Source organism: Manihot esculenta, chromosome 12, assembly GCF_001659605.2.
Source record: "Manihot esculenta cultivar AM560-2 chromosome 12, M.esculenta_v8, whole genome shotgun sequence".
NCBI classification, from domain to species: domain Eukaryota; kingdom Viridiplantae; phylum Streptophyta; class Magnoliopsida; order Malpighiales; family Euphorbiaceae; genus Manihot; species Manihot esculenta.
In genome coordinates this window covers 33853781-33877568 of record NC_035172.2, presented here as the reverse complement: position 1 = coordinate 33877568, position 23788 = coordinate 33853781, and the positions used below count along the sequence as shown (strand labels likewise).

The 23788-nt window shown below is 33.8% G+C and overlaps 3 protein-coding genes across 4 annotated transcripts; 2 read left to right on the top strand and 1 right to left on the bottom strand.

Moving 5' to 3' along the window:
- Window positions 1-349: 349 nt before the first annotated feature.
- On the bottom strand, window positions 350-8316 carry LOC110628195 (RNA cytosine-C(5)-methyltransferase NSUN2). Of its 2 annotated transcripts, XM_021774729.2 has the most exons (15): window positions 7960-8316; window positions 7800-7888; window positions 6725-6791; window positions 6514-6632; window positions 6352-6418; window positions 6176-6224; window positions 6002-6087; window positions 5143-5402; window positions 4986-5041; window positions 4432-4517; window positions 4225-4317; window positions 2463-2772; window positions 1538-2088; window positions 975-1206; window positions 350-901 (listed from the first exon to the last, which is right to left on the bottom strand). In XM_021774729.2, exons 1-15 carry the CDS (start codon window positions 8143-8145, stop codon window positions 642-644), a joined length of 2511 nt encoding a protein of 836 aa, XP_021630421.1. In that variant the 5' UTR covers window positions 8146-8316; the 3' UTR covers window positions 350-641. The 2 variants fall into 2 exon arrangements, with proteins under 2 accessions (XP_021630421.1, XP_043804811.1); XM_043948876.1 differs by lacking the exon at window positions 6725-6791 and having other exon boundaries at window positions 7960-7990.
- Window positions 8317-11514: 3198 nt separating this feature from the next.
- LOC110628905 (alpha-amylase) lies at window positions 11515-13152 on the top strand. Its single transcript, XM_021775733.2, has 4 exons — window positions 11515-11613; window positions 11701-11833; window positions 11962-12767; window positions 12849-13152. The coding sequence occupies exons 1-4, from the start codon at window positions 11530-11532 to the stop codon at window positions 13098-13100; spliced, it is 1275 nt and encodes a 424-aa protein (XP_021631425.1). The 5' UTR covers window positions 11515-11529; the 3' UTR covers window positions 13101-13152.
- Window positions 13153-14995: 1843 nt separating this feature from the next.
- LOC110627991 (peroxidase 17) lies at window positions 14996-16583 on the top strand. Its single transcript, XM_021774419.2, has 3 exons — window positions 14996-15308; window positions 15430-15621; window positions 15742-16583. The coding sequence occupies exons 1-3, from the start codon at window positions 15114-15116 to the stop codon at window positions 16336-16338; spliced, it is 984 nt and encodes a 327-aa protein (XP_021630111.1). The 5' UTR covers window positions 14996-15113; the 3' UTR covers window positions 16339-16583.
- The last annotated feature ends 7205 nt before the right edge of the window (window positions 16584-23788 follow it).

Genomic DNA, 23788 nt, shown 5'->3' with positions numbered 1-23788 from the left:
ATATATTATTATTAATAATATAAAATTTTAATTTAAAATTTAAAATCATTTTATTAAAACATTGTGAATATTTTATAATCAAGAAAAGTTTCGACTCTTGTCTCTGAAGGGATTCTTGTCCCATTAAATTCTCCTGGGTCATTGGCACTCAGACTATAATCAAGTCATTGTAAAAACGACAGTTCATGCAATCCAGTCCAAAGTTGAACAAGCCGGACTGACCAAAGTCTAGATTAATTGTAAAAAAAATCTAACTTACCTAACATGATACAAAGTAGAAGAACAGATTTAGTTATACCGAACTCTATCAACACAATTGTCGAAAGGAAATTAAATGACCAATTGACAGTGGTGAAAAAATAAATATGTCCGTACATATAATAATCACGATCCCTAAGCAACATATTGAATTTTTGGATTGGCGTTATTTTCAGCACCAAAAATTTTCAACAAAGTATTCAACTTAAGAGTTGCCTCATTACATCAGAAATGTCGGGTTACATTTTTTTTTTTAAAAAAAAAATACCAAAAATATTGTAAGATTTTGACCCAAAAATGGAGCCCAAAAGGCAATAGTGTGCTGTGTCAACAATAACAGCACCAATGACTAATGCACGTAATCTAGTAAAAATTTAGTCACTTCAGTCATTTGTAGCTTCTTTAGTCGTATAAGATCTCTCAGCTTCTTCAATCCCATTCATATCCTGCAACTCGACGCCCTCGACGTTGTTTTCTTGCGCTGAAGAGCCCTTTTCGGTCTCCATGCGCGCTGAAAGCCTTTCAAGCAGTTCTTGGCAGTCGATTGCTGTCACCATCACACTCAAACTGCCCCTACCCTTCCAGCAACCAATGGCTATTGTTGATGCGTCCAACTGGATTGGCTCTGACGAAGTTTTGGCATCTGCATATAAAAATAACAAGCTGAAAATTACAAGTTCATTCACTTACTGAGTCGGACAAAGAATGCCACATACCTCTTAAAACTATAACAGAGCAACCCATCATAAGCTTTGATGCTTTCTCTCCAAACTCGGCATCAACAAAGTCCATGAATTTGATAGCTTTATACTGCAAAAGATGCTTGAAGTCTACTGGAGAGGCATATAAGATCTGTTTGGTGATGTGAGGAAGAATCACTGGCAATCCTTCAGATGATATCCGAAATGAACATGGTGCAGTAGTTCCTTCTCTTGATGTTTGTCGCTCCTATAGAAGGAAGAAAGATAAAAGCAATTAGTTATCATCAATGAACAATTCTTGAGTAAATCAGACCAACCAGCCCCTTCTCTTGAATGTTTGGAAAAAATAAGCTTTGGCAGGTAAAGCATTGACTACAATAATTCAGCATGGCAGTTTTGCCAGATCCTTGGGTTGTAGACTGTAGGCTATCGTCTTTTTGAATTTATCAATCTATGCCGGGTAGCACCAACAAGCCAAAGAGACAAGAGAGAATGTGGCAAAAGGATAAAAGAATGATAATTGAACAGAATATGGCAAAAGTTTGGAAATATAAAAAATAGCACATATATTTACTTACAAACATCTTAAGGCCAACTGATGCAATCTTGAGTTGCTGGCCAACAAGGAGATTCAGCTCTAGAACATCCTTGACCGACTTTGAAATGTAGTAAATTCTCTTCACGTGATTGTTATCGATGTTTCTTGAGATTAGGTGACCACCGAATGGAAATGACTCATCAATACCATAGAATGCCTTTATGCTGTTGATAATGGCTTCATCTTTGAAGAAAATCACAGGGTCAACCCCTTTCCATTTGCCTTGAATTTGCAACTTTCTCTTCCCTACAGCCTTCCCAGATGGGGTCTCCCCCTCAACCAACAATTTAGCTTTCTCCGAATCATTTTCATCGTCAGTATTACAAGGATCAGGCACAGAAGCAGTCTCATCCATTTCTTTCTCAATTAAATCAGCCTCTGAAGCTGCTTCAGAAAATTTCTCTGATGCAGCATCTTCTGAGTTTAGCTCCACTCCATTATTACATTCAGTAACCTGTTCTGATAACTTCTCTTGTATTTCATCCCTTTTAGTTAATGAATTTCCTCGCCGACTGGGTTTTTCCTGAATGACTGCAGGAAAAAAGACAAATTAGATACTATATGATAAATGTCTGACATGGGAAGCAAAAAAGAAGGGGAAAAAATATATATAACAGGAAAAAAGAGGGGAAGAAATAGTTAAAACAGAAGTTCTTCACTCCAGACAAATCACACTATATATCAAGCTACCAATTAAGCATTTTGCAAATCTCAGCTGCAATATAAGCCGTTTCAGCAGGAGGTAACCACAATAACAAAAGGTGAGAAAAATAAAGTGCCAGGGTGTGGCAGGATGGAAAGGCAATGAAGCCAGAAAAATAACCATAATGCCTCAAGCATACCACAATTTATGAGTTACCAGTTTATATTCCTAACAATAATATGGTGCCTCAATTATAAATCACCTGGCAACGGAGAGAGTTTGTGGAGGACAGCAATGAAAAAGGCCCCACTGTTCTGATCATGAGGCACTATCCTCATGCAACGTTCTAGGGGGATATCAGAAACTTCCTCATTCCAGTCATCCGTTGAAATCATAGGATCTTCCATTGGCTCATCTTCAGAATTCACATTAGCACCATTCTCATTCTTATGATCCCCATCTGTTGGGGCAACATACCTTCTTCCAGAAGGAAACATGCTTGGAAGAATCCCAAATCTGTGGAATTTCAAGGCATCTTTGTGGGAAGATAACCAAATACCCCTATCACGTACCTGTACACACAATAAATAAACAAGATGTTATTACAAGTATGAATCTGAAAGAAAAATGCTACTAAAGGACCGAAATGGTAAACTATTATCTCCCAATTGAGTTTGAAATCTCTTATGTCACTGTTAATAGCTCAAAGTAGTAATATGCTAGATTGACTTGGCTTTAAGGAAAATATTACCACATCCAGGAAATAGCATATGAGCAACTGCCAAAGCATTTCTCAAGGATGTGTTCATTAATCAAGAAAAGAAGATGGGTGCTCAAAGATAATGACACCATTCTAGTCTCAATCATCGACAATGCCAACCAGCATTGGTGAAGTCCAGATATTAAACAACACTGCCTTCCCAATTATGTAACATGACCAAACCAATCAAATAGAAATGCCATAATAAACCTTACAAACCTTTTAAAGCCAACTACCTATCAAACAGATGTGGTAGCAACAAAATTCTAACAATGTTGATGACCACCTCTAGTTACAATGTGCTAACTTCAGCAAATAAGGCATACTTTTTACACTAAGAGTAGGTCACATCATAGCTTAAACGGATAATGCCAGAATGCATTCAGCACAAGTATGCAGTAAAAACTTTAGCACTTCCAAGCTGCCATATGTTGAAGTTTTACCTGCAATATAATATTGTCAGGTTGCTTTAGTTTGCATTTAGAAAAACTATGCTTGTGGAGAGCTTTCTAGGAGAGGAAGCCTAAACTATCTTAATGAACAATCTAGACACTCAGCAAATATACAATAGTTTTAGGTTGAAATGAATATACCAATAGATCAATCCACCAAAAAGGCAAAAAGTTTCAAAAGGTAAAACATCCCTGTCACTCTCACCAATGTCAGTATAAATTTTAATTTTTTCTCCTAGGTCCTAATTACTTTTAAAACACTTAATTCTATTTTCACCATATGCTCCTTAGTCGCACAGATTTCCCTCCAATGAATGGTTACTGAATCTAAATATCTTATTCAACTTTTCAAATGCTGCCATTCCATTATTAATTAAAAAAAAAACGAGGGCTTATTTGACAATTGGAAAGAAAATGAATGAAAACACAATTCTCCAACTGAGAAACTTTGGAAAGACAAATCAAGGTGAGAGAGAGACTGCTTGTTAGATTTGGGGCATGTTTAATATGACAGCAAATTAAATATGACAGCAAATTAATAAATGTTGAAGTAGAAATTTTCTATGAATAAAATATTAAAATATAAAAACTGCATGCCAAAGGCGTGATAGCAAGGTTCCCTGTGTACTTCCACCGTCAAAGCCTTCAAATGGCAACATCCCAAAAAAAGAGTGAAATTCAAAATACCCTGTCACACTATATCACATTAAAATAACACTATCCTTGAAAAACTATGCTAAGAAAAAAATTCTGATATTTATACATTTAGGATGTATCATTCACCATAAAAAGGCTCAGTATAGATAACAAACCTTCCAATTTCTTAGCCCTGGCCGACGAACAAGTTGAGGAAGCTCACTGGAGACATCAACTAGCTCAACAGACCCTCCGCACCTCCGTAAAATCTAGCAAAATTCAGCAAGGGTGCCAAAAAGAAACAGGATTAGAAATGATAAGGAATGAAAACCCTCACAAGTGAAGTCTAGATATGATAATACTTCTTGAAGATTAATATGTACCTCAGCAACAACAGCCTCATTTTCAACTGGATTCATTGAGCAGGTTGAGTAAACCATTCTTCCGCCAACTTTAAGCAAGGATAAGCCTACAGAAATTGATAAATTGAGGTTTAAAGTCTGGTTCTGGTATTATGCTTTCCACTAGAAACAAATCCAATTACACCAACTTCAAAATTCAAATACTCCAGCCAACCAAATTTGGAAAAAATGACTTAACATTCAATTCAAACAACAAACACTAGATCCTGTTTTCTTAGAGTCCAAAACTTAATCATTGAATCCCATATATTCTAGTCCTTAGTTAGACTAAAACAACGTAGGTAGATATAATAACATATCCTACACCTAGATATGTCTTAATTAATAAACTCATATTACACAACTTACATTATGAGCTTGTGCTTATCATTAATCCTAGAGGAGCACAAAATTAAGTTAATGCTGTTAAATTTGCAGCTGGCACACTACTAACCAATTCTCAAACAGAAAAGCCAAAAAGAATAGACACTTAAAATTGTGCAGGAATTATGTTGCAGATTTTTTAATCAAGCTACCTCGCATTGCTATCTGAATTTGTAGCGGATGAAGTCCATTTCCCATCCCTGAATTCCTGCATAAGAAGAAAAATAATTGTATTCCACTCAGAAGGCAATGTAAAATAGAAATGGATAGTCAAGGGAAGTTTTTTTTAAGACATCTACATATGCTAACCATTTCCTCCACAGATCAGGAGCCTTGCGAAGTGTGCCATCTCCACTACAGGGAACATCACATAAGACACGATCAAAAAGAAGTTGACTAATGGGGGGCTCCAATTCAATCTCAGAAGCTTTAGAGAAATTTTTGTGTGCGCGGCATCCAGGGAAATGTTGGGCCTCATTATTTGTGACTATTAAGTTAGCAGTGCACATTCTTTTCGTTTGGTGAATCAGAAGGTTACATCTTTGGACATCAAGGTCATTAGCTATAACCTAAACAAGAAAATAAAGGGAAAAATGGATGAATGTCAAGCAGATAAATAATAAATGTCCATATTATACCAACACAGATAAGTTGGTCAAACACAAAGGTTCCAGTATTAACACTATTGATAAATTGGGCCTTATGGGGAGAGGATTGTCCAAGTGATATAAGCAACACTTTTTGCCCAATACTCGACTAACGTGGGATTTAACACCCCTCCACCAAACACACATGACTGGACATTTAAAGTGTGAAGTTTGTAGAACTAAACACCTGGGTAGACTCTAATACCATATTGACAAAAATGGATTGGGCCTAATTGCATCCTGAAAAATGCCTTAAGGGAGGAGTCACATGAGAAGCACTTATTGCCCAAATCCCAGCCGATGTGGAACTTAACACATGCATTCAGAGTAAAGAAGATAAGATGAAGCAAAATAATATATATTAAATGAATATGGAAGATGGCATGTAACCACCAGTGGATGAATGGTGGAAGCTATTATGGTGAAAACAACAAAGATCAAACAAAGTACATGAAAAGAAAAGTAACCTAGAAGGCAACATATAAATATAAAGGGGATGAGAAATATGAAAGAAAACAAACCATTCCATCAGGCAGTGATCCTGGTTTAGTTGATTGATATATAATCTCCAGCAACTGAAATGTTTTCGAACCTGGTGCAGCACACACTGCAGGAAAACAAAAAAGGCAATGGTAATATTAGGAAAGGGACTGAGGAGGATAAACTAAGGAAATTATACACTATAAACTGCTTACTATCAAGTACAAAATGATTAGGAGATACATCCAAGAAGAGAGGAGGAACCTGCATCAGACACAAACATTTTGGTGAAATGAAAACAGAACTGGCAAGGAACATGAAAAAATAATAATACATGCTCTGAATAAAACACAACAAAATATAATTAACAAACACCATAGGAGTTGCCCACCATGCTGACAGCCTCCTGTCTTGTGATGTTTCCAATTTCATTTTCCAGCTTTAAGAACTCATGAAACCTGATACATTTGATAAAAATTATCAATTGGCAAATAAATCAAAAGAAAGTAAATGCAATAACACAGTAATTCGCAATTGATCATTCATGATTTACCTCTCAAGGGTTTGGTTCTTCCTTAGCTGCATTCGAGAAAAATTTGAATGCCAAGCAAGATTATCAGGATACCAAGGCAGCGGTCTGATTGCCTCCACTTCACCACCACCTTCAGTAACCTGGAAAAGTGACCAAAAAAAAAAGAAAAAAGATGTAACAACCAACAATTGGCAACTAATTAAATATAGCACAATATATTATGTAAACTTACTTCAGCTTTTAGAGATTTCATAAAGTCATTCTCTAACTGAGATCTAATATCTGCACAAAACTGGCTACTGCATTGCAGAATGGAAGGGAAATTCATGAGATGTGACATAGTAGCTTATGACAAATTATAATATTTCCATAAATCATAATATTGATAGTTTTTTCATACTGTTCAATTTAAAAGCTGATTAAATTTTTTTGTACGCTTCATTAATTTTTTAAAGCTGAAGTGATAATGGGGGCAGAACACTAAACCTTGCAGATAAATCCTTAAGTACCCTGATAATATGGTCGTTCATTACTTACATCTAAAGTGTCCAGGTTCTGAAATCTGAATTCTATTCCAAAAAAAAAAAACAATCAAGCTCATCTATCCATTAGAGCAATAACAATCCATACAAACAGTTATTCTAATTCTCACTTCTAATAAATTCTGCATCATCAATTATGCTCATTCTACTCTGAATTCTACCCGTCTATATTAAGATAAAATGATAAATATTTTCACAGGCTAGATCGACAAATTCATGTCTTCTTGCCCCAAGTACTGCAGCCTCTTTTCAACTCCTTAAAATTTAAGCCTTTCAATTATTATCTAGTAGGAAACCCATTCCATACAACAAGCAATATCCACCTTTCTTGTCTGATACTAAGTAGCAAGATTTTTTTTTTGAAATAGGGGGTTGGGGGAGTCGAACCTTAGACCTTTCAAAGGCTACAGGATGCACTTTCCACCAGGCTAAGCCTTGGAGTGCACTAAGTAGCAAGATTTAAAATTCCTATAAGACTATTTAATAAGTTTAAACTTTAAGGGGCTATGCTATTGTCAAGCATAACATGAACAACCCATTTTAACAGATATTAGAGGACATGGGATGAAACTGCAATAACTGAACTGGCCATTGTACAGGGCAAGTAAGAAACTCAAAAGTGCATGCTCCCAGGTTCCCAAAACTTACTACAAATACAACATAATTCAATGAGCCCCTTCAAGTTACCAGCTTTAGTTAATAATCTCCACATACTTCCTTCCATTAACATTTAACAATTCATAAACAGAGGGAATCACAGCATACCTAGAATTGATTCTGAAAGCAGCAGGCAACGGTGTTCGAAGAAATTCTACAAAGGTGTCCCACTCTTCAGGTGGCACTATCCCTTCCTCCTATTACAACAAAAGAAAATTTTGTTAGCTAAAAAGACAACGAATGCGCATAAACAAATATGACAAAGTACCTTGTAGTATTCATCGAAGGCCTGGTTTTGAGTGGCGAAGGGCTGCCAAGTAGGATTATCGGTGCTAGTGTTGTTGGAATCAGAGGAAGCTTGGGATTTGGAGCGTTTCCAAACGTTCTCCCGGCCATCGCGGAAGTGCTTTCTTTGAGTTCTGGATCTGTTTCCTCTTCCTCTGCCGCCGCCCATTGCGCTTCACCACTTGGAAGCGCTTTGGACTATGGTTGTGTAGTTCCTCGCCGCTGCTCTGTTCTAGTCCTCTGGTGCGGCCAACCCAAAGCTGCGACTGCGCTGGAGTCGGGTTCGTGCAACGTGCAACGTGCTAGTACTTAGTGGCGGCCACTGCTTAGGTTTTAGGTTTTTTTCATATAATACTCAATACAATAATAATAATAATAATTTACATTAAATTTGTACCAATTTTTAAATTAGATATCATATAACTTTCGCATATAAATATTTTTAAAATTCTCTATAATGTTGAAAATTTATTTAAAATATTAAAATATACGTGTACATACAAATTTAATTTAAAGGTTATTAAATTGATAATATGCTAAATACTCCTTTCATGATTAAGGTTATTAAATTGTTTGGTTTGCATACATAACAGAATTATAATCAAGATATAGGGGTTTATTTATAAATAATATAATGTTTAGGAATTAATATGTAATATAAAAGGGTTATAAATAATTATAAATTTTAGGTTTAATTTGAAAAAAAACATAGGATTGGCCATAAAAATTATAATATTTAAAAATCGATTTATAAATTTTTTTTTGAAATGGAAATTGAAGGTTGAAAAAGTATGCACTTGCCACCAGACTAAATCTGTGAGTGTATATAAAAATATATTTATAAATAAATATAATATTTAGAATTCAATTTATAAAACTATAAGTGTTTAATTAAAATATTTACAGATTAATATTTAATAATATTGGAATTAATTATAAAAATTAAGGGATTGGAGTGTTATTAAACTATATAGATTAAATTATAATTTACCATTTTATTGTGAATTAAAATTTTTATAATTTACAAAATTATATATGTTAGTAAAAAAATAAAATTAAGTAATATAACTTTTTTATTTGGCATGATTTATTTTTAAAAAAAGAGTTTAAATAAATTCTTTTTAAGTAATATAAGATTTTATTTTTTTTAAAAATAAAAATTATTTAAATAAAAAATAATTGAATTTTTATTTTAAATATAAAAATTATTAAAAAATAAATTAATTAAATTAATTCATATAAAATTATATATTAAAAATAAATTACATAGAAATTAATTCCTATGAATATGTTAACATTATAGGGAATGGGAAATAATAATAACAAAAAAATTTACTTGTCTTAATTTATAAAAATCAATTATATATTTAATTAAAATATTTATAAAATTTATTAATAAATGGTTGATATATTTAATAACATGTAATTTATAAGCACATGTATTATTAAAAATAATATTCTTTTTATTTCATAATTTTTATTCACTCTATTTTTTTATATATTATATTTATTTTAAAAATATTAAATTTTATTAAATATTAAAAATATTTTAAATAATAATTTAGAAAAACAACCAAAAAGTTTTTTTAAAATGAGATAAAATTTAAAAAGTTATAATAATTAATTTATTTATTAACTAAGATAAATAATAATTTTGTGATAATCAAAAAAGAAAAAGGAGATTTTTATGGAACACAAAGAATACTAAATAAGAAATGTAATGAAATTTTAAAATTAAACAAGAATAATATAGTAACTTATTTTTTAAATTAATTTATAAATTTAATATATATAAGTATTAAAATGAAAAATTGGTAAATTCCAGTTTATTTATTTTATTTTTTTTGAAATGAGATTTATTTTATTTATAAGCTGAATTTATAAAACCACAAGAACATGTCAGCTTATTTTAAGAATTTATAAGTTAATTTGACCCCTTTATAATCTAATACAAATACCCCCTAACCTTATACTTTTATTCTTATTTTTACATTAATTTTTAGATAATCAAACGATTTTTAATACTATTATATAATATTTTAATTAATAGAGAACAAAATATTATAATTTTTTTTAATTAATAAGTATAATAGAATTATTAAATTTCTTTACATTTAATTTATGAAAATTTTGTGTCAAAACGTAGTTATGAGATACTAATAGTTTGTTTGGATGGGAAAAGTAGGGAGAAAAAAAAAAGGAAATAAAATAATTTTGATGTGATATTTTCTTTTGCTTGAATAAGAAAGAAGAATAAAAAAAGAATTTTATTTTTCTCTGGTTATTTTCTCAACAAAATGGAGAGAAAATAAAAAATTATATATTTTTTGATGAAATTATATTTTTATCCTTTTATATTCACTGTAATTTTTCTTTTTTTATCTTTCTAATTTTCACCTATCCAAATAAAAAAAAAAAACAATATTTTCCCATCTTATTTTCCATTATCTCTTTCCAAATATCCAAACATAGACCAAGAGATCAATATGGACATGGAGCCAAATGGCTATGGGATTAACCTCAGAGATATTTTTCCTTTTTTCCTCTGATTTTCTTTTACCAGAAATTTTCCTCTTTGATTTTAGAGGCAATTCCCCCATCATTCATATCCCTGATTTTACCCGTGGAATATTGACACGAGATATATTGCTGATATCTCATGCCACGTCAACCTCATGAATGAAGCGTTGCCATGTGACATCATATTACCAATATTAACACATTACATGTATTTTGTATTTAAAAAAAAATTCAATTAAATTTATGTATTTTTATTTAATGGTTAAATAAATTTAATTTATTTATTTTTAATTAAATAAATCTTTAAACTTTATATTTAAGCAAATAAATCTTGATATAATAAAATATTATTTTTTAAATAATATTTCATTTTTTAATTTAAAAGTTTTTGATTATTTATATATATTTTTTAATTTTTTTTTAAAATGGAGATTGAGAATCGGGGATGTATAATGTGAGAACTTTTTAAATTTATTGAGATATATTTATCATTTTATTAAGTTTGTAAGTGTGTATTTTTTAATTTTTATATTAATTAAAATACTAAAATTTTTATATTTAAAATTATAAAAATAATATTTTATTATTAAAAATAATATTATATTAGATTATAATTTATAAGTTTATTGAATTGGAATTATTGACTTTTGAACAAAATTAGACTTATTTCTTTTTGCATTTTGAAGCTAGTTTTTCTGATTTTAGAATGTGAAGAAGAGAAGCAAATACATAACAAATATGAAAGGTGATAAGTTTTGATATCTACTCGGTTTCTTTAAGGAAACGTCAAACGTTGTTCATACGGACATAGAGCCAACAGGCTGACTATGAGATTGACCTCAGAGATCTTTTTACTCTTTTTCCTCTTTGATTTAGTCGAAATTTTCTCCCATTATTCATGCCTTTGATTTTTCCCCGTCAATAAAGCAAAATAACTTGATCTCTTTCCGTGAAAATCAACTAAATCTGCCTATAAAAGAAGCACTACAATATTATAGCAACCACATCCAAGGCAGAACATCAGAAAGAAAATATGAACTTTCTCAGTCCACTTTGCGTCCTCTCTTTTCTCCTTTTTGTCTTCCCTTCCTTCATATCTTCTCAATTATTATTTCAGGTGTGGCCTATATCTACATGCATGCATGTGTTTGTTTCTCCTCGTAAACTTATTGCATGATTTTAATGGATGATCTTATATTCATAGGGGTTCAATTGGGAATCATGTAACAAGGCAGAAGGATGGTACAACTCTCTTAAGAATATGATTCCTGATCTGGCCAATGCTGGAGTTACTCATGTCTGGCTTCCTCCTCCTTCTCAGTCAGCCGCACCTCAAGGTAAGTATTTTCCTGTGACTTTCTGGGAAAAACACATGGTTTTCTGTTCAATCACAATTTTCCGGAGTGTTCTATTTCATGGGATCAAACAGTTCTTTCTTACGGAGTTTAATTTAAATGTTTGCCAGGATACTTGCCAGGCAGACTCTATGATCTTAACGCGTCGAAATATGGAACTCAGGATGAGCTCGTCTCTCTAATAGATTCTTTCCATCAGAAGGGAATCAAAAGCCTAGCTGACATTGTAATAAACCACAGAACTGCTGAGAAGAAAGATGATAGAGGAATATATTGCATCTTTGAAGGTGGAACTCCTGATGGTACCCTCGACTGGGGTCCTTCATTCATTTGCAGAGACGACACAGCTTATTCAGATGGCCAGGGAAATCCTGATACTGGAGAAGACTTCAAAGGTGCTCCTGATATTGATCATCTCAATCCAAGAGTTCAGATAGAGTTATCAGATTGGATGAATTGGTTAAAAACAGAAATTGGATTTGTCGGGTTTCGATTCGACTTTGTTAAAGGATATGCTCCAAGCATTACCAAGCTTTACATGGAAGAAACATTACCAGAGTTTGCAGTCGGAGAAAAATGGGATTCTCTTGCTTATGGTCAGGATGGAAAGCCTGACCCAAACCAGGACGGACACAGAGTTGCTCTTGAAGATTGGATTCAAGCTGCTGGTGGGGCTGTGACAGCATTTGATTTTACTACAAAAGGGATTCTTCAAGCTGCTGTGCAAGGAGAATTGTGGAGGTTGAAAGATTCAAATGGAAAACCTTCAGGATTGATTGGACTCTTCCCACAAAATGCAGTGACGTTTATCGATAATCATGACACTGGATCTACTCAAAATCTTTGGCCATTTCCATCAGATAAAGTCATATTGGGATATGCTTACATTCTCACGCATCCTGGAATTCCCTCCATAGTAAATTTTGCTCCTTCGTTCTTTACTTGTTACAATTTTCTAAATTTGCAGAATAAGCTTACCCTTTTGTTGTTTTTGCAGTTTTATGATCACTTCTTTGACTGGGGACTGAAGGAAGAGATTAGTAAATTGGCGACAATCAGGAACAACTACAAGATAGATTCAACAAGCTCTGTTGATATTTTGGCCGCCGATTCTGATCTCTATGTTGCGGCAATTAACGATAATATCATTGTGAAGATTGGGCCAAAGAACGATCTTGGAAGTCTCATTCCCTCAAATTTTCAGGTTGTTGCCTCTGGAAAAGACTACGCTGTATGGGCTAAAAATTGAGATGATCATGCTGCTGTATGTACGATCTTTACGTCCCATGGTTATAGCAAAACAGGACCATAAAAAAGTTTTAAATATTTTCTTAAAATAAAATATCGAAATCCTTAATTTTCGTATTAAAATATGCACAATCATTAAATTAGGGATACTTTTCCATATTCTAATATATAAATGTTGGTCTATCTATACCCAAATTGTTATATAGCTTTAATAGAAAAATATAATCTTTGCTTATAATTTTCGCAATTTTCATTCAAATATTTTAATTTAAACAGCTTCTCACGATTTCAACACGTAATTGCAATTTTATTTAGTCACTCAAAATTAAAATTGAAAATAATATCTTTTACTGAAGTTAATGATAGCGCTATTCATAGATGTGGGGCATGAATCATGTTTCTTCAGCTTGGCCGCGAGGATGAGGCAAAAATTATACAATCTCGTAGGCCGACTGCTAGCCCAATTAATATTTTCTGAACCCACTTTTCCAAGGCCGTGTCTAAAATGCCCATGCCTCGGCATTTCTTTCTTCCTTCTTCGTCTTTTTTTTTTTCCAATCAAATCATCGGACAGGATTATTATTTTTTATTTATTTTAATTTAATTTTTAATTTTTAATTTTTAATTATTTCAATTCAATTTGATTTTGATAAAAAAAATCAAACTGAACCAATTAGTAATAATAGTATATTATTTTGAATGATATAAAGAGATTAGACCATAATTAAAATAGAATATTTTAATTAAATTTTAAAATATTAAAAATCAAGTGTAAAAAATGAAAAAATTTATTAAAAAATTCAATCAATTAAATCGAATTTAAAATAAATTAGATTGGTTCAATTCAATTTCTATCTAAAATTAATTTGATTCGATTTTTATAAATATTAAAATTTTAATTTATTCGATTCAGTTTGATTTTAAATCTAACCGATTAAATAATGATCCCAATTTATTCTAGATTAATGACTGTTGAAAGCAAAGTGCTTTTTTTTTTTTTGTAATTTTAAATATATTTGATACTAAAATTCGAATTCAAGACCACATGCTATGGAGTAATTATTTCTCACATAATGGTCATAATATTCAAATTTTCTTCACTTCTTATATGGAAGGACAAAGAATTTGAAAATGAAGATAATGTTTAGAGCGATTTTACTTATAAAAAGTAATATTTTTTTATTTTATTTTTTACAAAAATTTACAACTTTTGTTTTGTAAAAAAAAATATTGAAAACAACGAACAAAAATAATATTCTAATTTTAAAAATTATTTGTATAATTAATTCATAATTAAAGGTATCAAGCGTTAAAGCACAGGAAATGCATGAATTTGGTTCAAGTCTTTGTACTTGATAATGTCAGAGACATTGGACACACAAATCCCATAGCATACAAAAGGTTTATGTCCCTTCATTATATGCACTTAATTGCTCAGCAAATAGAATGGAAACTGGCAAACCAGGACACCAAACTCAAACACTCAACTCATATTTGCTTTTATCCTCATGCTTGATGGCCTGTACAGCAACTGCAACATTCTGCCTGTTGCCCATTTACTCCATGGTTTTATAAATTGCTTCACAGCTGGTTTTAATCCCCAAATGCTGATTCCTTCATTCCCCCCTTTATAATCTTGTCCGGCGCAAATTCAGATTAGTTTGAAGCAGTAAGCTTCCGATACTGGCCGATATATACCAAAAAAAGAAAAAGATATGGTTGTGCTGTAACACTATTCCTGTTGATATTTCTTTCAAAGCCATGATCCAATTGTCCAAGATCTTGCCTCCTTTTGTCAAAAAACAATCCTGTAATCTGTTAGCACCCAGAAAAAATAAATTAAATAAAAAAGAAAAAGCATTTAAATCCCTTTCCTGTGCCCATCATCCCATGACTTGGCATCCATTACATACACAAAAATCCATTCATCCGTCAATTCAAGAAGTTTAAAAGCCCATACAAAGAACCAAAATAGACCACATCACATAACAGCATCACCTCTGGTGTCCAAAACATGTCTCCTCTCTTTACAGCCTTTCTTCTACTCGTTGCCGTGGCCTCTGCAGCGCCACTCCGGCCACGATTCTACTCTGAAACATGTCCGGAAGCTGAAGTAATTGTGAGGAATGTGATGAAGAAGACTATGATTAGAGAACCAAGAAGCGTTGCCTCTGTCATGCGCTTTCAGTTCCATGATTGCTTTGTTAATGTAAAAAACTATACTGCATAGCCAAAAAGCTTTTTTCCCTTTCAGTTTTTATATCTACTTAGATCTTTAATTAATTTTTCTTGATTTGGGTTTTGAATGGTTTTGCATTTTCTTGTAAAAGGGCTGTGATGCTTCTATGTTGCTGGATGATACAGCAACCATGCCAGGAGAGAAGCAAGCTCTTTCCAATGTAAATTCTCTAAGGTCTTATGAAGTTGTCGATGAAATCAAGCAAGAGCTAGAGGAGGTCTGTCCAGAAACTGTTTCTTGTGCAGATATAATTATCATGGCTTCTAGAGATGCTGTTGCCCTGGTAATTTTTTCTTTCTAATTTTGATCTTTGCTTGCTTTAGCTTTTACACCAAAATAGCTTGATGAAGCCCGCATTTTAACAGTAGTTGGTTTTGATTATTTTTGTTCTCTTGGTTACCAGAGTGGAGGACCTGATTGGGAGGTGAAGTTAGGGAGACGAGATAGCTTGACAGCAAGCCAAGAAGACTCAAACAATATCATGCCAAGTCCAAGAGCCAATGCAAGCCTTCTCATAGACCTCTTTGCAAGATTCAATCTCTCTATCAAAGATCTTGTAGCCCTTTCAGGGTCACATTCCATTGGCAAAGCTAGGTGTTTTTCTATAGTGTTTAGGCTTTATAATCAATCTGGAACAGGCAAGCCAGATCCAACCATTGAGCCAAGCTACAGACAAAAACTAAACACACTGTGTCCACTTGGTGGAGATGGAAATGTGACAGGAGACCTTGATGCAACAACAACTGTGTTTGATAATGTGTATTTCCAGGATTTGGTTGCAGGAAGAGGGTTTCTTAATTCTGATCAAACACTTTTCACATTTCCTGAAACAAGACAATATGTGAGACTGTTTTCCAAGGACCAAAAAGCTTTTTTCAAGGCTTTTGTTGAGGGAATGATAAAGATGGGGGACTTGCAGTCTGGGAGGCCTGGAGAGATCAGAACCAACTGCAGAGTGGCCAACGGCCAACGGCCTGTTGATGTGCTGCTGGAGTCTTGAATGTAGAGTTGGCCTCATTTAAGATGGATTAGAAAAATTAATCATATAATAGTGGAAGATGTCTTCTGGAATGATAATGCTGTAGTGGGTGATATTTCTTAGTGGGATTGGTGCAATCAATTTAATCCTCTATTAGTAAATGACTTTGGTTGTAATCTTTGAAGATCAGAGGAAATGATGTCCAACTTTGGACATCATGTTTTTTACACAGATTATAATTTAGTCTTTCGATATTTTTATTATTAACAAGTCAGTCTCTATATTTTCAGAAACATATTAAAACATCCTTATCTTTTCTCTTCGTCAATAAAATAATCATTCCGTCTATTTCTGCCGTTAAAAATATAGTAAAAGATCAAATTACCCCGTTCTTTCCCTCCTCCTTCTTCTTCATTGATTCTTCCTCCTCCTTCTTCTCCTCCTTTTTTTCTTCTTTTTGAAGAGAAGGAGGAAAGCTTATTTCGTCGACGAAAAGAAACCACAAGAACGTTTTAATATATAGAGACTATCTTGTTAACAATAGCAATATCCAAGAATTAAATAAATGATTTTATTTGAGGGTAAAATTGGATTTTAAAAATTTTTTCTTTCATCTTTTATCTAGTTTTAACAGAAAAGAGGACGGAAGGATCATTGACGAAAATAAAAAATAAGGACGTTTTAATAGGTTCTAAAAATATAAAGACCGACTTATTGTTAATAATGATAATAACTAAAGACTAAATTGTAAATCTCCCTTTTCTTTATTGTTTTTATACCTTTTGCTAATACTTTGTTTTTTTTTTATTCCTTGAAATCATCTTTAAACTCTGGTCGGCAATAACTTTTATATAAATATAAATTTTATCCACTAAACTTAAATATATAGATTTGAATTCCTCATTCGGTCAACTCCCAATTAGGCAGTGGTTAGTTCTTCACATAGAAATTTTATGAAATGGTTCTAACATTAAAATTATGTTACTAGATAATTGAGAAATAAAATAATATTGAGAGTAATAAAATTTCTTTTATTTGTGTGGTTCTACATCAGAAAGCATGATTACTACAACATGTGAAGTTTCATAGCTAGTTTCTTTGAACATAATCCATGCAGACAATGGTTGATGTCAACAAGGAAGTAGTGGGGTTGTGCAAAGAAGTGGACAGTAGGATTACCAAATAGAAATGAGGCAGCAGAAGATCACAACATAATATAGAAAATGGGTTTTGTAACAAATGGACAAGGCGAGATGATGTCTTTCTGTTCTAACATGGTGGTAATAATAAATTTTAAAGTGTTTGTATGTGTCATATGCCGAAGTTTCAGAGGCTGAGAGATGACATTTAATGGTAGGGAGGGGGGGCCTGGCAGACTCATTGAGATCGACTTGGAAGGTGGATATTTCACATATCCTACCCCTACACTTCTCTGCTGCTAGGGTTAAAATCTTGTTTGACATTCCAAACTCATAGAGAAGAGGAGAGGGAGTGGTCCATACTCTTAAAGTGATACATCATTTTTAAGTTGAGTATTACGTCAGTTTAAAATCGGATCGAATTAAATAAAATAAAAATAAAAATTATAGTATTTTTAAAAATTGAATTGAATCAAACTGATTTGATTCAGTTTAATTCTATTCAATTTGATCGATTGAATTTTTTAATAGATTTTTTTAATTTTTTTATATTTTATTTTTAATATTCTAAAATTTAATTAAAATATTTTAACTTTAATTATGATTTAATCACTTTATATTATAAAAAATAATATATTATCATTACTAATCGGTTCGATTTGATTTTTAATTTTTTTCTGATTAAAATTGAACAGAACCGAAATAATAAAAAATTTTAAAACTAAAAATCGAACCGAAATGAATAAACAACCGAATCGAATTTCTGAATTAATTCGATTCGGTCAATTTTTCTGATTTGAACCGAATACTAGTCACCTATAATCATTGTTACAGTTTAGACTATAATGTTTTTTTTTTATAACTATAAATATATCCAAATTCATTACTGAGATTAAACTATATTCATACCAGATCGATCCATTAAATAGTAAAATGCTCGTAATAAGTTTTACAACGGTTTAAAATAAGTCAAACACTACTAGTGTTTATGCTACGGCAATAAAGGTAAATGTTGATATTATGAATTAAGTGGGGGTGATAGTTGTTTTATACCTAACTGTTACCTTATATGAGTTTGATAAATTCATGAATTTGTTGACAAAGTGGAACTTAACAGGAGAGCTTAACACCAAGCATCAATTGTATTTAAAAAAAAAAAAAATAGAAAAGGATATGATAACTGTTGACCCTCTCACCCTTCCCTGAGCCGAGTCAGGGTCCGCAAGAATAGATCAGGTCAGATCGCATTTGAGCTCAGGGACCAGACATAATGATAAATAAATCAGCCAAGTCCTTCCGCAGCCCTTTTTCACATGGGCACTAAAGAAAATTAAATGGTGAGAAAACTAACACTTTTGCACATACGGACCTGTCTGACAGGGATGAACATTACTGTAGTGGAAAAACTGTAGCAAGTATTCTCTTTCTAGGAGGAAGTTAGATTACTAGAAATTTAATTAATGGGAATTAAAGTTTCATTTATTTCAAGAAATATTTATACTAAAAAAATATTTTTATTTGAGATATTCAAGAAATTTAATTAAGAAAAATATTTTTTTTCAAAAAAAAAAAAATCTTTTTTTTAAATAATTTTTTTCCAAAAGATGAAATTATTTTTTTTTATTTTGAAACTCTTATTAACACTTATATAATTTTATTATATTTTACTTTTAAAATTAAAATTAATATAAAAAATAAATTATTTTATTAAATAATATTTTTTATAAAAAATATTTTTTAAAAATAAATATTTTTAGATATAAATTATTTTTCACAAACAAATAGAGCGAAAATTAAAGACTACGAAGAATTCCAATTGATTTTGAAAGGAGAGGCAACTTGAGAACTCTATTATGATTCTGATGATGGGAGATATAACGGGAGTATTTAGATGTGGACATCTAGGTAGCAGCTCCATTTAATGGGCTGACGATTGACTCATGATTGATTTCGTTATGTCCCTTCTTGAAGAAGGGAACCTGTAAAATAAAAAAAGATAGTTAGGGGTCTATTGGAGATGCTCGGTGGAGACCCTATGATACTTAAGTTAGATCAAGAATTATATGAAATTTATTAACATAAAGAGAAAATAAAAGAAAATAAATAGTAAAACATTTTCAAGGAATCTTCCAAGGGCCTCTATTTTGTGGGGTCTACTATGAGTATATGAGAGAGAGATTAGCTTTCTTGGTATTAGTTCGTGGAAGAGAGAGAGCCTATAGTGAAAATTTGGTTCTGAGATATTTATCTCACGATTCCCTGCTTTACGTTCCATCAGATTGGATGGTGGCGTGATGCGGCAGGTATTTCAGGTGACTGGCAATTGACTAATCAATGTAGAGCCGGTTTGCCCATACCCTTTAGCAGGTGTGTGGCTGGGTAGCCTTTCTGCACATGCATTTAATAGCTTGGAGAAGGCTAGAGGGGTTGACCATTGCTTTAGAGGTCGACACCTTATTTTGGTTGATCAGGTCGTGCCCAGCTCATTCGGCCTACACAAAGGCAGGTTCCTTCCGGTTATTAAGGTTGATTTTTTCTGTATTTAATTGCCACATTTGTGATATGAGTCTTGAAGTGGTCGGTCTGATCATTTCAGACATTGAAGAGATCAGTCAAAGTTTGTACTTATCTCCGGACCATATCAGATTATGCTTGGCTTGCCAGGCCTTTACTGAGGTCGGTTCTCTTTAGTTCTTTAGACCTGGTCAGATCGTGGACACGTGTCCTAATCACAGGGAGCTTTATATTTAATATGTTATTAGATGCCCTTTCGCTTCTTTAAGAGTTATTTATGACGGTTAGAGAAACAAACCGTGTTCGGTGCTTTATTGTTAAGTGTGCATCTATTAATTCCCTTTGAGTTATAAGGAGTTGCCATAAGTATATATATCATATGTACATGTCCTCCCAAACACATCTGGATAGCTTTCGTCACTTGGGTCACCAAAATGTAGCACTTTAAATGCTTATTAATGCCTGATTTCAAGTATAAGTATAGGGCTTTGCCTTTACTTTTTCACTTTCGTTGTTCTTATTGCAATTGCCCGCTATCCTTTGAGTCATCCCCATTTCTTCCTTCTTCTTTCAAGCTTTTCGAATTTCAAGTACGCATCCTTCTTCCAATGGCTCCTCTACCATATCCTTAGGTCGAGAAGATAGTTTCTAGGATTACCCCCACCTTCTTCGGGAAGCTTTTCCCCTATCCTTTTTTTCCATAAAGACCCATTACGTTCGAGCTCCGCATTCCAATGAACGGATTGCTTTATTCTCTTTCCCCCCTCCTCCGATCTAGTGGACGTGCAGTCCAAAAGGAGGCTTATCTTCTACTTGAAGCAGATTGATTATGGCTTTTCTTTTCCCTTCTTTGGGTTTTTCATTCTGTTTTTAGGTTTTTTTAGGTCACACCTTAGATGTTGACCCCAAATTCTGTCATATTCATGAGTGCCTTCGAGACAGTCTGGCCATAAAGGCTCCATCAAACACTGGGTGGAGAATTTCACTATAGTCAGAGCTAGGGGGAGCTTCGACTGGGGATTAGAGTTAGGATGGAGAATCGTTGATACCTTCTGTAACTCCTTCCCTTTTCTTTCTGAGTGGGAGCAGTTTTACTTTGCTTAGATCTCCTCTCTGCCCTTCAAATATGGCATCTTCAAATGTTTGGATATCCACTCGAATGAGGGTTGTTATTCTGCCGGTACTAACTATTCTTTTGGTTGTTGCTCTTTTATTGGCTTTGTTATTCTATGTTTTTATGCGTGTTTGGTGCTTTTTTGCAATTTCTATAATTCCTATGGAGAAGATCTCGGCTCCCTAGAACTTTTTCCTCAATCGGGATGCTATCCAAAGTGCTGTTAAAGCTTTCAAAACTCTAAAAACTATGGATGTGGTGACAGAGATGTTGGGGGTGAAGGCCATTTTAGCTCAGGCCGCGCCTCCCTCATCTTTTACTTGGGTCAACATGGAGCACCTTAGTCAACTCTAACCAGGTTGATTTTGTGCCTGCAGTGGTTGAGGGTGCTCCTGCTCTCGGAAGTAGCTCGAAAGTTGCTATAGTGAGGGCGGTGGTCAGTCTTGATAGGTCTTCCCCTACTGAGGAGGCCAGTGGAGGTTTGAAGTGGAAGAATTCTCGCTTGTCTCAGGAGACGACCAGTGCTGCTGCAAGGTCGACAGGAAAGAAGAAGAGGCTGGTGAAGGAATCCTAGCCGGTCTCCTTTTGGAAAGAAACTTCGTCTTCCTTGCCCCCGAGGAAGCCCTCCTCGGATAAAGTAAGCAAGGGCAAAGGTAAGGAGAGCTCGTCTTAGGGGGCCGTTGGTGATCTTCTAACTGCCTTGATTTCCAACGAGTCGGGAGTTCATTTTCAACTGAGCCCTGACTCCTCACCTATTTCAATTATTGAGCTGCTCAGTAACCATGTCTTCGGGGTGTCCTCGAATCTTGCTAATCCTCTATTGGTGGCCACAATTTGCCGAATAGTTGGGTCCACTGGCCGAGCTGAAGAGGACCTTTTTGATGCCTCTAAAAGACAAATTCTTCTCATAAATGTTCTTACTCTTTTTTCTTGCTTTTAGATTTTTTGTCATTTCTAACTTGTCTTCTTGCTTTTTCACTTCTTGGTGCTCTATTGGAGCTGGAGGGTAAAAATGTCAAGTCTCGGGAGGCTGTCATTCGTGATATCGAGAAGGCTAAAGAGGAGGAGACTACCTGAGTAATTGTTGTACTAAAGAGCTAGTATGAGGGGGAGATGAACCGACTGGAAAGGCTTATACGAGATAACTAGGTTCAGGGTGAGAAAATTATCCTCCTTAAAGTACAGATTGTTGAAGAGAGATGTGTTGCAGAAGCCAAACTTGCTCAAGAGAAGGCTTCTGTGGACCAGAGAGAAAAAGGCCTCCCAGTCCAGTCTGCCCAGCTTCAAGAGGAGATGCAAAGGCTATCTGGATAGTTGGGGGAGGTCAAGTTGGAGTTAAGTAAGGTTCGAGGGGACTTGAGTGCTTCTGAGGCCATGAAGAGGCATCTCGAGAATGAGGTCCATAATCTTTCTATACAATATAAGGACTATGAGAAGAAGATCATAGATGCTCGGGAGAATCCGAAGTCAAGTTAGCAAATATCTTAAGTCTGAAGAATTCAAAGGCAAAGTTTTTAAATAGCCAACTCGCTTTTATGCGACGGGATTTAATGATGGCCTTCGAAGTGCTCGAGAGTCTCCTGCTATCTTGCTCAGCACTCTTCGTGCAATAAAGTATGACTCTGATGGTGATGAAGTGCAATATGGCCCCGACGATTGTGCTCTCCCCAAAGTTCATCCCCCTACTCCCCAAGGGATGTTGGCTCCCTTAGCGGCTGAGTTTGACCAAGGTGCCAATCAGGTTGGTGATGGTCCACTTGTGCTTGAGACTGTAAATACCCTAACGGATCTTCTTTCGACAAGTGATATCATAGTAGTTTCAACTATCACAACTGTTGATATTCCAAAGACTGCTTCTAAAGTTGAGCCTAATTTGGCTGGAGACCTTGCATCTTCTTAGGAGAATTAAAGACCTTCCCCTGTTTCGAAAGTTTCTGTTTGTAGATATGCAACAATCTTGTATTTACTTTTGTATTTTTGATTTCTTGTAATATACATTTTTATTTTCAATGAAATGTTTCCTTTGATTACAACTTGATGCTTAATATGCTTGCTTTTCGGTTTAGATTTTTCTTGTGGGGCATACTCAGTCTTGTCTTCTGTTTATACAAAATCTTAAAGTATCATTATGTGGGCGGGCCATTGATAACTTGTCTTAGCCCTGATGGCCTGTCGTCATAACTGTACTTTAAGATTTTTGTAAATAAAAGTAGTACATGAATTACTCAATGAAGATCATATTCAGGACTACTATAAATCGTTGTTTGTAAAAGTTTTCAAAGGTCATGATACACTTTACCTTCTTCGCCTATAGGCTGCTTTTGAGCGTTTTTGCTCTGGAATGCTTTTTGGACATTTAGTTCTAAGTTGGCTTTCAAGATTTTTGTTCTTAGTTTGCTTTTGAGTATTTTTATTCTGGAGAACTTTATGGGTATTTGGCCTTGAGTAGGCTTCTGGGCTCTTCCGCCCTTTGTGTGCTTCCGAGCATTTTTGCTCTGGATCACTAACTAGGTACTTAGCCTTGGGTTTACCTCCGGGCTTTTCTGCCCTTTGTGTGCTTCCGAGCATTTTTGCTCATACGCATCATCCGAGCATTCTAGCTTGCGTGTTTTCCTCCCAACTTTTAGCTTTGTGTTTTGATCTGAGTATTTTCATTCTTGTGCTTTCTTCTAGGCTCTTAGCCCTGAGCCCACTTCCGAGCATT

Excerpts from the sequence above, each read along its gene's own strand:
- LOC110628195 (XM_021774729.2), bottom strand. The coding sequence starts at position 8,145 with ATGGGCGGCGGCAGAGGAAGAGGAAACAGATCCAGAACTCAAAGAAAG. Across the intron at positions 5,403-6,001 it reads GATCACTGCCTGATGGAATG|GTTATAGCTAATGACCTTGA; the intron begins GTTTGTTTTCTT and ends TTTCTTGTTTAG. Across the intron at positions 2,773-4,224 it reads CAGGGCTAAGAAATTGGAAG|GTACGTGATAGGGGTATTTG; the intron begins GTTTGTTATCTA and ends TTGTGTGTACAG.
- LOC110628905 (XM_021775733.2), top strand. The coding sequence starts at position 11,530 with ATGAACTTTCTCAGTCCACTTTGCGTCCTCTCTTTTCTCCTTTTTGTC. Across the intron at positions 11,834-11,961 it reads TCAGTCAGCCGCACCTCAAG|GATACTTGCCAGGCAGACTC; the intron begins GTAAGTATTTTC and ends AATGTTTGCCAG. Across the intron at positions 12,768-12,848 it reads ATCCTGGAATTCCCTCCATA|TTTTATGATCACTTCTTTGA; the intron begins GTAAATTTTGCT and ends TTGTTTTTGCAG.
- LOC110627991 (XM_021774419.2), top strand. The coding sequence starts at position 15,114 with ATGTCTCCTCTCTTTACAGCCTTTCTTCTACTCGTTGCCGTGGCCTCT. Across the intron at positions 15,309-15,429 it reads TCCATGATTGCTTTGTTAAT|GGCTGTGATGCTTCTATGTT; the intron begins GTAAAAAACTAT and ends TTCTTGTAAAAG. Across the intron at positions 15,622-15,741 it reads CTAGAGATGCTGTTGCCCTG|AGTGGAGGACCTGATTGGGA; the intron begins GTAATTTTTTCT and ends CTTGGTTACCAG.